Raw genomic sequence first — 14,336 nt, 5'->3', positions numbered from 1 at the left:
AACGGGGTGTTTGATTTAAGAAATGAGCTAGTTTATTATCTTCTTATTTCTCATTATTTTTGTTTGATTTGTGGAATAAAATGAATTGATCTATCAGCATCTTATTTCTTATAATTAGTTAGTACCTATAATGCATCACCTTAATTTAAATAAAATGATTTATCAAATTAAACACTCCTAAATTCAACTGTCTGACTGCTGCAGTTAGGATCTGTAGAGATAAAAATACTCTAGAAATATTAGAAGAATTAAAAACAAATGAATAGTCTTCGAGTCGCAACGCCACGAACAGAACAGAGGAGACCCGCCTTGCATTGCACACCGAGACAAGACAAAATGGTTGGCTTCCCCACCGGTCCACCACCACACGCTCTCCACCCCACCGAGTTTCGCCACACCAACGGCACACTCTCGCGTCCGAACTCCGAACTCGCCAACACCCCGGCCCGCGCCGCTCCCCCCGCGCTTGAGGCCGTCAAGCCCAGCGGCAGGGCAACGCCAATTTCCAAATCCCAAAACCTCCAGCCTCCCACCTCCAGCATTCCAAACCTCAGATCCCCCGCACGCCGCGCCTCCGAAATTCCGAAACCCAAATCAGAGCGCCGCCCCCGGCCCCCGCTGCACGCACCGGGCGGGGGCCCATGCGGCCGCGCGGCTCCGCGCCCGCGCCACACCGTTGGAACCGAGCGGGCGCGCTAGATGCCTGAGCCCGGCGGCCGCTGCCTCGGCGACCTCGGCGGTCAGCGCCAGGTGCTCAAGGGCTGGCCTGACCTGTGGCTGGTGGGGGACAAGCCCGGCCTCCGCGCGCTCTCCACCGCGGCCATGGCCGCCGCGCCCCAGCCGCCGCCGCTCGAGGCCGACCAAACCCTAGCGCTCCCGGACGTGCTTCTCCTCCGCGTCCTCGCCTGCCTCCCTGAGCCCCAGCTCACGGGCGCCGCCTCGCTCGTCTGCAGGCGGTGGACGCGCCTCGCGGGGCGCCTGCGCCGCCGCCTCGCCGTGCGGGACTGGGCCTTCGTCGCGCACCGACTGCCATACCGCTTCCCGGACCTGGCCGACCTCGACCTGTTCCCGGCCTCTATCGCCGCGCCCACCACGGCGGTGCCCCACGGCGCCGCTGCCTCCCCGCTTCTCACCTGCGGCGTGGTCTCGCTAACCCTAGACACCAGCGCAGACCCGCCGCTCGGCGCCTGCCGGTTCATCGACGACGACGCGCTCGACCGGGGACTCGCCGCCGTCGCCGCTAGCTTCCCCAACCTCAGCCGCCTCTCGGCCACCGCCGCCTCTGAGTCCGGCGGGCTCATGGCCATCGCTGTCGGATGCCCGACGCTTCAGGAGCTCGAGCTCCACCGCTGCACCGACCTCGCCCTCCGCCCGGTTTCCGCCTTCGCGCACCTCCAGATCCTCCGCATTGTCGCCGCGTCCCCCGCGCTCTACGGCACCGCCGAGGGCGGCGGCGTCACTGACATCGGCCTCACCATCCTGGCCCATGGATGCAAGCGGCTGGTCAAGCTGGAGCTTCAGGGTTGCGAGGGGAGCTACGACGGCATCGCGGCTGTGGGGCGCTGCTGTGCGATGCTTGAGGAGCTCACCATCGCTGACCACAGGATGGACGGTGGGTGGCTTGCCGCGCTAGCCTTCTGTGGGAATCTCAAGACCCTGCGGCTGCAGAGTTGCAGTAGGATCGACGACGACCCTGGCCCAGCGGAACACCTTGGTGCTTGTCTCACGCTCGAGAGCCTGCAGCTGCATCGGTGCCAGCTGCGTGACCGTAGCGCCCTCCACGCCCTCTTTTTGGTCTGTGAGGGAGCCCGTGAGATACAGTTCCAGAATTGCTGGGGGCTTGAAGATGATATGTTTGCCTTGGCTGGCCTATGCAGGTACACTAGAACCAGTAACCACCAATCCCCTTTCTTAAAGAGTTTCTTGATACAGTTCCAATGATTGCATAATGGGGACAGTTTTAGCTTTTGACTGTTTAGTTTATTCCTGATTTATGCTCATTCTGTGATTGTGACATGCTGGCAACAAATAATATCACATATTCACATGGACTCTACATGACGATTGAGTGCTCTAGCATCAGGTGTCAGATGTCAGGCTCAGGTCATGAGTCTGATTGCTAGCTACCATGGGCCCCTCAATGTACGCAGTCACCATTTCTGGTTTGGGACTATGGAGTGTAATTCTTTTTACGAGCTTTCTAGCATCCTCACTAATAGATAGTCTTTTCTAGCAGATTTTATATGATATTATGATTACTGATGATGATGTACCTTTGTGTGATCTTGTTACAATCACTGTAGCTACGCATTTGATGTTCAAGTACAAATCTGTGTGCTCTCTGTCGGACAGGAGAAGAAAAGATACATTTCAATAGCACAGACGGGCACCATCATCCCAATAATGCATCTAGTAGAGCTTTTAATTTCCTGGATGATGTGATTTTGTCATTGTTCAACAACTTTTTTACAACCAACTCACTGACATACCTTATGAATATTGTTCATTATAGCACTGGTATCCATAACCTCATGTTTAATGCAGATTTCGATATAACAGTGTGTGGATTATCAATGCATGAATGAGAGGTTTTTTAGATACTGATGACGATGCAAAACATGACATAGATAGGTGGTGACACCTCAATAGGTGGATTTGATTAAGATGCGACTATATAAGTCAATTCCAGCTTCCTCCAAAAAATCATAAACCAATTGATATACTATGACTATTGGGAGCAATGAAGAATTTGGTTATTCATCTTGCCGAACGATGTTCTTACTCTTAAGCTCTTCTAGTTCAGTGTTCTAAAACGAAAAGGATGAGCCATATTCCAGTATTTCATCTACTCCTATTAATCTAGCTATATGTAAACTACTAATTGATGATATGTTTTTCTCCCATGTGAAGGGATTAGCTTATCCTTTTTATATTTGCATTAGATGCGACCGTGTTTAGAAAGTTCCTGATCTCCGTTCTTCCTTCTGGGCTTTGAGTGGTAACAAGGCTTAAGATACATCTGTAAACTAATGACTTGCAGGTGTAATGAGAGAGCCACATTTACCTGTGTACTGTCTGCTTTCCTTTGAGATCTTTCTCAGTGTATTTCAGTGCTCCACTGCTCCTTGTATAATATTTAAATATAACTGTTTGCAAAGGGATGCATTACTATCTCATTTTCTGTATTCCTGCAACTCATTGTGTGCATTTTTGTATTATTGCTCACAGAAACATCTTAATTAGAATAACACCCTTTCTTTTCATTTGGTTTGCCCATGTATTTTTCGGTATTAACTTGTTCATAATGTCCATAAATCATATACGAGAGGAATACTTGCTCAGTTATTCTTAGTTTAGTAGTCAATCTTCCAAAGGAATGTTTGTTGACGATTAGTAATCCTGTGCTCACAATAAGAATAAGTGTCATCTTAGATTAAGGTACTATTTCTATCCTCAAATCTAGTTGCATTTCCTTCTCATCTTTTCCTGTTTCATTTCAGAGCCTTGCAAAACAACACATTTTTGCATAAGAAAATCTGTACCATCTCTGATGTTGCGACACTGGTTTCTTCACTTTTATCAAAATGCCCCTTCTGAGTGCAGTACCAAATACTCCATTTCAAATTATAATACTTTTGAGATTTCTAGATACATACCTTTTGCTATGTACTTAGATATACATTGTGTCGCGAAAGGGCCTCTAGTTGAGTTGATTAGGTGGTCGGAGTAGCACTCCTCAGGTCCTAGATTCGACTCCTCGTGTGAGCGGATTTTAGGTTGTGATTAAAAAATCTCCTCGTCTATCCCACGCCAAAGCACAGGTCTAAGGCGTCTCAGTGGCGGTCGTGGGGTAGGGCATGTGTTTTGGGGTTTTCTTGACATGTGTGAGAATGTCTTCTTAATATAATGCTGTGGGGGTGGTCTTATCCCCGCAAGTCGAGTTTTTTTAGATATACATTGTGTCTAAATACATAGTAAAAGAAATGTATCTATAAAAATCAAAACATCTTGTAGGGAGTACAACTTGGTGAATAGGGGAATGAATGGGTAGTAACCATCTGTGTATTTTTACAGGAATCAATAGGAAAAAATTACCTAATATTCTTAAATTTCCATCCGAGTTCTTGGTTTTTTTCGCTTTGGAAATGCTTTAGTGAATATGTCCTGCTAAAATTTGGTATTAATGAAATTGGACCCTTATGGAGCATGCCAATATTTTTGCTGGTGCAGGGTAGATGATTGGTTGCCTGTAGAAACTTGGTATTTATTGGACCTGCTGCTGGGTTGTTCCTAACTATAGCCATGTTATATTTTGCAGGAGAGTAAAAATCCTGTTGTTAGAAGGGTGCTCACTATTAACAACTCGAGGTCTAGAATCGGTGATAACCTCATGGGGCGACCTCCAGAGTCTAGAAGTTGTTACCTGCAACAAAATCAAGGATGAGGAAATAACTCCTACCCTTGCAGAGCTTTTCTCCAATCTCAAAGAGCTGAAGTGGCGGCCCGACAACAAGTCACTTCTTGCTGCAAGCCTCGTTGGCACTGGGATGGGAAAGAAGGGCAGGGTATTTTTCAAAAGGGTATGAAGTCTGATCTCCTTGGTGCTCCATTCCCTGTGATGCGCTTCACCTGTTATCTGCCCTGTAAGGATTGTCCTCTCTTGCAGCTTATCTTACCTGCCCATCAACGAATCAAAGGGAAGGTGCTCAACAATTCAGCAGGTGTTGCTGCTTAGTTGGATTGCTAGTCGAAACTAGGCTACCGCACAAAGTTCCTAGTTCTTGACTTGATCAAAGTCAACCACGTTTCTTGATACTCAAAAGCCGTACACAATGTGGCATCTGTTCTTCCACTTAAGACCAAGGACAGTCATAACTAGTCAGAACCTGGTAGTTTGATGATGCACAGTTTCGGGTACCAGGCGCCTGATTTGTGTTTGTACCTGTGTTCATGTGTTGTAACTGACAAGCTGAGGTTTGCTCAGAGGAGCCTGACCGTAGTATTTCTGTATGAGGAAAAGCATTGCTTCATAAATTATGGCAGAGTTAAATTATGGATAGAACCAGTAGAACCACATGTTTACAGCACATGGTCTAACTGTCGAATGAAAGTGTGCCTGACGTCTGACCTGCACTGCTTATTTCTATTACTGTTATATGCCTGCTTTGATTTTTTTTAGGATTTCTCTGTCTGCTAAGTGCTAACCTGATCTCAAGGAATGTTGCGTTGCATAGGTGGGGCCTAGCGCTTCGCATGCGTGGCAATGGGTACCCAAATACAAATACCTAACAGGTTTTTATCCAATATATGGAAACTGGTATGAGATGGTAATGGGCAAAAATCTCTACATATCGGGTAGCCAGGTACGAGTATAGGTGGGTGCTACCCATACCCGAGATAGAATATAATTGTATCATTATCACTATTACCATCTAATAAAGTTCATCTTAACAAATTTTTTTTTCTTCGGTTATTGTTTATTTAACTGTCAAGTTATGTGAAAGGGAATTAGGCTTACACCTATTTCCTAATTGATTTTGGTGGTTGAATTGTCCAACATAAATAATTGGACCAACTAATTTGCTCCAGTCTATAAGTTCTACAGGTGTCAAAGGTTCACAAAAAACCAATAAAAAGACCAAGAAAAGGGTTCAACAAAGAGAGCAAGGGATAACCGAAGTGTGCCCTGGTCTGGCGCACCGGAATGTCCGGTGCGCCACCGGACAGTGTCCGGTGCACCAGGGGACTCCAAGCTGAACTCTTCACCTTCGGGAATTCTCAGAGGCGCTTCGCTATAATTCACCGGACTGTCCGGTGTACCACCAGACAGTGTCCGGTGCCCCAAGTGAGAGCGGCTCTGAACTCGCCAGCTTCGGGAATGCGCTCCGCTAAAATTCACCGGACATGTCCGGTGCACACCGGACTGTCCGGTGAGCCAGTGGAGCAACGACTACTTCGCGCGCAACGGTCGACTGCAACACATTAAATGCGCGCCTGCGCGCGCAGAGGACAGAGCACGCGCGGGTGGCACACCGGACAGTCTACAGGACTTGTTCGGTGCGCCACCGGACAGCCAGGCGGGCCCACAAGACAGAGCTCCAACGGTCGGAACCCAACGACCAGGTGACGTGGCTGGCGCACCGGACTGTCCGGTGCGCCATGCGACAACAGCCTCCACCAAACGGCTAGTTTGGTGGTTGGGGCTATAAATACCCCAACCACCCCCACATTCAAGTCATCCAAGTTTTCCACCTTCCAACTACTTACAAGAGCTCTAGCATTCAATTCTAGACACACCCAAGTGATCAAATCCTCTCCAAATTCCACACAAAGCTTTAGTGATTAGTGAGAGAGATTTGTTGTGTTCTTTTGAGCTCTTGCGCTTGGATTGTTTCTTTCTCTCATTCTTTCTTGCGATCAACTCAATTGTAACCAAGGCAAGAGACACCAATTGTGTGGTGGTCCTTGCGGGGAAGTTTGATTCCCGTTTGATTGAGAAGAGAAGCTCACTCGGTCCGAGGGACTGTTTGAGAGAGGAAAAGGGTTGAAAGAGACCCGGTCTTTGTGACCACCTCAACGGGGAGTAGGTTTGCGAGAACCGAACCTCGGTAAAACAAATCCGCGTGTCACACTCTTTATTCGCTTGCGATTTGTTTTGCACCCTCTCTCTCGGACTCGATTATATTTCTAACGCTAACCCGGCTTGAAGTTGTGATTAAGTTTGTAAATTTCAGATTCGCCCTATTCACCCCCCTCTAGGCGACTTTCAATTGGTATCAGAGCTCGGAGCTTCATTAGAGCCTAACCGCTCGAAGTGATGTCGGGAGATCACGCCAAGAAGGATATGGTGACCGGCGAGAAGCCCGCTACAAGCCACGGGAAGGCTCCATCGGGAGAGTCCTACAACAAAGGGAAGGGGAAGGAAAATGAATCCCCTTCACACAAGTCGCGTCGAAGCGGTGATAAGAAGAAGAAGATGAGGAAGGTGGTCTACTACGAGACTGACACCTCATCACCGTCCACCTCTGGCTCCGACGCGCCGTCCGTCACTTCTAAGCGCCATGAGCGCAAGAAGTTTAGTAAGATCCCCTTACGCTATCCTCGCATTCCTAAACATACACCTTTACTTTCCGTCCCATTAGGCAAACCACCAACGTTTGATGGTGAAGATTATGCTAGGTGGAGTGATTTGATGCGATTTCATCTAACCTCACTCCACAAAAGCATATGGGATGTTGTTGAGTTTGGTGTACAGGTACCATCCGTAGGGGATGAAGATTATGATGAGGACGAAGTGACCCAAATCCAACACTTCAACTCTCAAGCCTCAATTATACTCCTCGCCTCTCTAAGTCGAGAGGAGTATAATAAGGTGCAAGGGTTGAAAAATGCTAAGGAGATTTGGGACACGCTAAAGACCGCGCACGAAGGAGATGAGGTGACCAAAATCACCAAGCGGGAAACGATCGAGGGGGAGCTCGGTCGCTTCCGACTTCGCCAAGGGGAGGAGCCACAAGACATGTACAACCGGCTCAAAACCTTAGTGAACCAAGTGCGCAACCTCGGGAGCAAGAAATGGGATGACCACGAAATGGTTAAGGTTATTCTAAGATCCCTCGTTTTCCTTAACCCTACACAAGTGCAATTAATTCGTGGCAATCCTAGATACACACTTATGTCTCCCGAGGAAGTGATAGGACACTTTGTGAGCTTTGAGTTAATGATCAAAGGATCAAAGAAGATCAACGAGCTTGATGGACCCTCCACGTCCGAAGCACAACCAGTTGCATTCAAAGCGACGGAGGAGAAGAAGGAGGAGTCTACATCAAGTAGACAACCAGTCGACGCCTCAAAGCTCGACAATGAGGAGATGGCGCTCGTCATCAAGAGCTTCCGCCAAATCCTCAAACAAAGGAGGGGGAAAGATTACAAGCCCCGCTCCAAGAAAGTGTGCTACAAATGTGGTAAGCCCGGTCATTTTATTGCAAAATGTCCATTGTCTAGTGATAGTGACAGGGGCAACGACAAGAAGGGGAAAAGAAAGGAGAAGAAGAAATACTACAAGAAGAAGGGCGGCGATGCCCATGTTTGTCGGGAGTGGGACTCCGACGAGAGCTCCACCGACTCCTCCTCCGACGAGGACGCCGCAAACATCGCCGTCACCAAGGGTCTTCTCTTCCCCAACGTCGGCCACAAGTGCCTCATGGCAAAGGACGGCAAAAGGAAGAAGGTTAAATCCAAATCCTCCACTAAATATGAGTCCACTAGTGATGATAATGCTAGTGATGAGGAGGATAATTTGCGTACCCTTTTTGCCAACCTAAACATGCAACAAAAAGAAAAGTTAAATGAATTAATTAGTGCCATCCATGAGAAGGATGACCTCTTGGATACCCAAGAGTACTTCCTAATCAAGGAAAACAAAAAGCATGTTAAGGTTAAAAATGCTTATGCTCTAGAAGTAGAAAAATGTGAGAAATTATCTAGTGAGCTAAGCACTTGCCATGAGACTATTGACAACCTTAGAAATGAGAATGCTAATTTATTAGCTAAGGTTGATTCAAATGTTTGTGATGTTTCAATTCCAAACCTTAGAAATGATAATGTTGATTTGCTTGCTAAGATTGAAGAATTGAACATTTCTCTTGCTAGCTTTAGAAATGAAAATGAAAAATTGCTTACTAAGGCTAAAGAACTAGATGTTTGCAATGTTACAATTTCCGATCTTAGAGATAAAAATGATATATTGCGTGCTAAGATTGTTGAACTTAATTCTTGCAAACCTTCTACATCTACCACTGAGCATGTCACCATTTGCACTAGATGTAGAGATGTTGATGTTAATGCTATACATGATCACCTTTCCATGATTAAACAACAAAATGATCATATAGCTAAATTAGATGCTAAAATTGCCGAGCATGAACTAGAAAATGAAAAATTTAAGTTTGCTCGTAGTATGCTTTATAATGGGAGACGCCCTGGCATTAAGGATGGCATTGGCTTCCAACAGGGAGGCAATGCCAAACTTAATGCCCCTCCTAAGAAATTGTCCAACTTTGTTAAGGGCAAGGCTCCCATGCCTTAGGATAACGAGGGTTACATTTTGTACCCTGCCGGTTATCCCGAGAGCAAAATTAGGAAAATTCATTCTAGGAAGTCTCACTCTGGCCCTAACCATGCTTTTATGTATAAGGGTGAGACATCTAGTTCTAGGCAACCAACCCGTGCTAAGTTGCCTAAGAAGAAAACTCCTAGTGCATCAAATGACCATAGCATTTCATTTAAAACTTTTGATGCCTCTTATGTCTTAACTAACAAATCCGGCAAGGTAGTTGCCAAGTATGTTGGGGGCAAGCACAAGGGGTCAAAGACTTGTGTTTGGGTACCCAAAGTTCTTGTGTCTAATGCCAAAGGACCCAAAACCATTTGGGTACCTAAAGTCAAGAACTAAACTTGTTTTGCAGGTTTATGCATCCGGGGGCTCAAGTTGGATAATCGACAGCGGGTGCACAAACCACATGACAGGGGACAAGGAGATGTTCTCCTCCTACGAGAAAAACCAAGATCCCCGACGAGCTATCACATTCGGGGATGGAAATCAAGGTTTGGTCAAAGGATTGGGTAAAATTGTTATATCTCCTGACCATTCTATTTCCAATGTTTTTCTTGTAGATTCCTTAGATTACAATTTGCTTTCCGTTTCTCAATTGTGTCAAATGGGCTACAACTGTCTATTTACTGATGTAGGTGTCACTGTCTTTAGAAGAAGTGATGATTCAGTAGCATTTAAGAGAGTGTTAGAGGGTCAGCTATACTTGGTAGATTTTGATAGAGCTGAACTCGACACTTGCTTAATTGCTAAGACTAACATGGGTTGGCTCTGGCACCGTCGACTAGCCCATGTTGGGATGAAGAATCTTCATAAGCTTCTAAAGGGAGAGCACATTTTAGGATTAACAAATGTTCATTTTGAGAAAGACAGGATTTGTAGCGCATGCCAAGCAGGAAAGCAAGTTGGTACTCATCATCCACACAAGAACATCATGACGACTGACAGGCCACTAGAGCTCCTACACATGGATCTATTCGGCCCGATTGCTTACATAAGCATCAGCGAGAGTAAGTACTGTCTAGTTATTGTGGATGATTATTCTCGCTTCACTTGGGTGTTCTTTTTGCAGGAAAAATCTCATACCCAAGAGACTTTGAAGGGATTCTTGAGACGGGCTCAAAACGAGTTCGGCTTAAGGATCAAGAAAATAAGAAGCGACAACGGGACGTAGTTCAAGAATTCACAAATTGAGGGCTTCCTTGAGGAGGAGGGCATCAAGCATGAGTTCTCTTCTCCCTACACGGCACAACAAAATGGTGTAGTGGAGAGGAAGAATAGAACTCTATTGGACATGGCAAGAACCATGTTTGATGAGTACAAGACCTCGGATCGGTTTTGGGCCGAGGCGGTCAACACCGCCTGTTACGCCATCAACCGGTTGTATCTACACTGAATCCTCAAGAAGACATCATATGAGCTCCTAACCGGTAAAAAGGCCAATATTTCATATTTTAGAGTCTTTGGTAGCAAATGCTTTATACTTGTTAAAAGAGGAAGAAAATCTAAATTTGCTCCTAAGACTGTAGAAGGCTTTTTACTAGGATATGATTCAAACACAAGGGCATATAGAGTCTTTAACAAGTCCTCTGGACAAGTTGAAGTTTCTTGTGACGTTGTGTTTGATGATACTAACGGCTCTCAAGTAGAGCAAGTTGATCTTGATGAGATAGGTGATGAAGAGGCTCCGTGCATCGTGCTAAGGAACATGTCCATTGGGGATGTGTGTCCTAAGGAATCCGAAGAGCCTCCAAATGCACAAGATCAACCATCCTCCTCCACGCAAGCATCTCCACCAACTCAAAATGAGGATGATGCTCAAGTTGATGAAGGAGAAGATTAAGAAGATGAGCCACCTCAAGATGTCGGCAATGATCAAGGGGGAGATGCAAATGATCAAGACAAGGAGGATGAAGAACCAAGGCCGCCACACCCAAGAGTCCACCAAGCAATCCGACGAGATCACCCCGTCGACACCATCCTCGGCGATATTCATAAGGGGGTAACCACTAGATCTCGTGTTGCACATTTTTGTGAGCATTACTCTTTTGTTTCCTCTATTGAGCCACACAGGGTAGAGGAAGCACTTCAAGATTCGGATTGGGTGGTGGCAATGCAAGAGGAGCTCAACAACTTCACTAGGAATGAGGTATGACATTTGGTTCCACGTCCTAACCAAAATGTTGTAGGAACCAAGTGGGTGTTCCGCAACAAGCAAGACAAGCATGGTGTGGTGACTAGGAATAAAGCCCGACTTGTGGCCAAGGGTTATTCACAAGTCGAAGGTTTGGATTTCGGTGAAACCTATGCACCCGTAGCTAGGCTTGAGTCAATTCGTATATTATTGGCCTATGCTACTTACCATGGCTTCAAGCTTTATCAAATGGACGTGAAGAGTGCCTTCCTCAATGGACCGATCAAGGAAGAGGTCTATGTTGAGCAACCTCCCGACTTTGAAGATAGTGAGTACCCTAACTATGTATACAAACTCTCTAAGGTGCTTTATGGGCTTAAGCAAGCCCCAAGAGCATGGTATGAATGCCTTAGAGATTTCCTTATCACTAATGGATTCAAAGTCGGAAAGGCCGATCCTACATTCTTTACCAAAACACTTGAAAATGATTTGTTTGTATGCCAAATTTATGTTGATGATATTATATTTGGGTCTACTAACGAATCTACATGTGAAGAGTTTAGTAGGATCATGACACAGAAATTCGAGATGTCGATGATGGGGGAGTTGAAGTACTTCTTAGGATTTCAAGTGAAGCAACTCCAAGAGGGCACCTTCATTAGCCAAACGAAGTATATTCAAGACATTCTAAACAAGTTTGGGATGAAGGATGCCAAGCCCATCAAGACACCCATGGGAACAAATGGGCATCTCGACCTCGACACGGAAGGTAAATCTGTGGATCAAAAGGTATACCGGTCGATGATAGGTTCTCTACTCTATTTATGTGCATCTCGACCGGATATTATGCTTTCCGTATGCATGTGTGCAAGATTCCAAGCCGACCCTAAGGAAGCTCACCTTACGACCGTAAAACAAATCTTGAGATATTTAGTTTATACTCGTAAGTTTGGGCTTTGGTATCCTAGGGGATCCACTTTTTACTTAATTGGTTATTCGGATGCCGATTGGGTGGGGTGTAAAATTAATAGAAAGAGCACATCGAGGACTTGCCAGTTCTTGGGAAGATCCTTGGTGTCTTGGGCTTCAAAGAAGCAAAATTCTGTAGCTCTTTCTACCGCCGAAGCCGAGTATATTGTCGCAGGCCATTGTTGCGCGCAACTACTTTGGATGAGGCAAACCCTTAGGGACTATGGTTACAAATTAACCAAAGTTCCTCTTCTATGTGATAATGAGAGTGCAATCCGCATGGCGGATAATCCCGTTGAGCATAGCCGCACTAAACACATAGCCATTCGGTATCATTTTCTAAGGGATCACCAACAAAAGGGAGATATCGAGATTGCATATATTAACACTAAAGATCAATTAGCCGATATCTTTACCAAGCCACTAGATGAACAAACTTTTAACAAACTTAGGCATGAGCTAAATATTCTTGATTCTAGGAATTTCTTTTGATGTCTTGCATACACAGCTCATAAATATACCTTCGATCATGTCTCTTTTATATATGCTATGACTAATGTGTTTTCAAGTGAATTTCAAACCAAGTCATAGGTGTATTGAAAGGGAATTGGAGTCTTCGGCAAAGACAAAGGCTTCCACTCCGTAACTCATCCTTCGCCGTCGCTCCGAGCAACTCTCCGTCTTTGGTATAATCTTCACTCATGTTTTATTTGCCAAAGGGGAAAAGTAGTTAGTCAAGGGCTTATATCTCACTCAAAGTATATGTTTTTGGCGATTCATGCCAAAGGGGGAGAAAGTATTAGCCCAAACAAAAGGACCGCACCACCACCTAATTTTAAAACTAATGATTTTCAAATTGATATCTTATTGTGTTCAAAAAGGGGGAGAAAATAGTATTTTCAAAATTGATATCTTAAAACCCTCTTGAACACTAAGAGGAGGATTTCATTGAGGGGTAGTTTTGTTTAGTCAAAGGAAAAGCATTTGAAACAAGGGGAGAAAATTTCAAATCTTGAAAATGCTTCTCAAAATCTTATTCATTTACCTTTGACTATATGTCAAAAGGACTTTGAAAAGGATTTACAAAAGAATTTGCAAAAACAAAACAAGTGGTGCAAGCGTGGTCCAAAATGTTGAGAATAGAAGAAACAATCCATGCGTATCTTATAAGTATTTATATTGGCTCAATTCTAAGTAACCTTTGCACTTACATTATGCAAACTAGTTCAATTATGCACTTCTATACTTGCTTTGGTTTGTGTTGGCATCAATCACCAAAAAGGGGGAGATTGAAAGGGAATTAGGCTTACACCTATTTCCTAATTGATTTTGGTGGTTGAATTGCCCAACACAAATAATTGGACTAACTAGTTTGCTCTAGTCTATAAGTTCTACATGTGTCAAAGGTTCACAAAAAGCCAATAAAAAGACCAAGAAAAGGGTTCAACAAAGAGAGCAAGGGATAACCGAAGTGTGCCCTGGTCTGGCGCACCGGACTGTCCGGTGCACCACCGGACAGTGTCCGGTGCACCAGGGGACTCCAAGCTTGTCGGGGACCATAATTAGGGGTACCCTCAAGACTCCTAATCTCAGTTGGTAACCCCCATCAACACAAAGCTGCAAAGGCCTGATGGGTGCGATTAAGTCAAGGATCGGTCCACTCAAGGGACACGATCTCGCCTCGCCCGAGCCCAGCCTCGACCAAGGGCAGCCAACCCCGGAAGATTTACGTCTCGCCCGAGGACCCCCTCAAGCAACGGACACACCTTCGGCTCGCCCGAGGCCCAGTCTTCGCCAAGAAGCAACCTTGGCCCGATCGCCGTGCCGACCGACCGAATCGCAGGAGCATTTAATGCAAAGGTGGCCTGACACCTTTATCCTGACGTGCGCCCTTCAGTCAACAGAGCCGAAGTGCCCACAGTCACTTCGCCGCTCCTCTGACCGGCTTGACAAAAGGACAGCGCCGCCTGCGCCACTCCGACTGCTGCGCCACTCGACAGAGTGCGGCTGACAGCAGCCAAGTCCGGCCTCGAGCGCCATAGGAAGCTCCGCCTCGCCCAACCCAGGGCTCGGACTCGGGCTCAGCCCCGGAAGACGACGAACTCTGCATCGCCCGACCCC

The 14,336-nt window shown here is 46.0% G+C and overlaps 1 protein-coding gene across 2 annotated transcripts; it reads left to right on the top strand.

Moving 5' to 3' along the window:
- The first annotated feature begins 405 nt into the window (after positions 1 to 405).
- On the top strand, positions 406 to 5,152 carry LOC103627509 (F-box protein At5g51370-like). Of its 2 annotated transcripts, NM_001301618.2 has the most exons (3): positions 406 to 1,877; positions 4,319 to 4,580; positions 4,667 to 5,152. In NM_001301618.2, exons 1-3 carry the CDS (start codon positions 700 to 702, stop codon positions 4,733 to 4,735), a joined length of 1,509 nt encoding a protein of 502 aa, NP_001288547.1. In that variant the 5' UTR covers positions 406 to 699; the 3' UTR covers positions 4,736 to 5,152. The 2 variants fall into 2 exon arrangements, with proteins under 2 accessions (NP_001288547.1, NP_001403177.1); NM_001416248.1 differs by having other exon boundaries at positions 4,319 to 5,152.
- The last annotated feature ends 9,184 nt before the right edge of the window (positions 5,153 to 14,336 follow it).

The sequence above is a fragment of the Zea mays genome, chromosome 5, assembly GCF_902167145.1.
Source record: "Zea mays cultivar B73 chromosome 5, Zm-B73-REFERENCE-NAM-5.0, whole genome shotgun sequence".
Lineage (NCBI taxonomy): Eukaryota > Viridiplantae > Streptophyta > Magnoliopsida > Poales > Poaceae > Zea > Zea mays.
The sequence above is the reverse complement of the archived record's forward strand: the minus strand, read 5'-3'. Positions and strand labels throughout refer to the sequence as shown.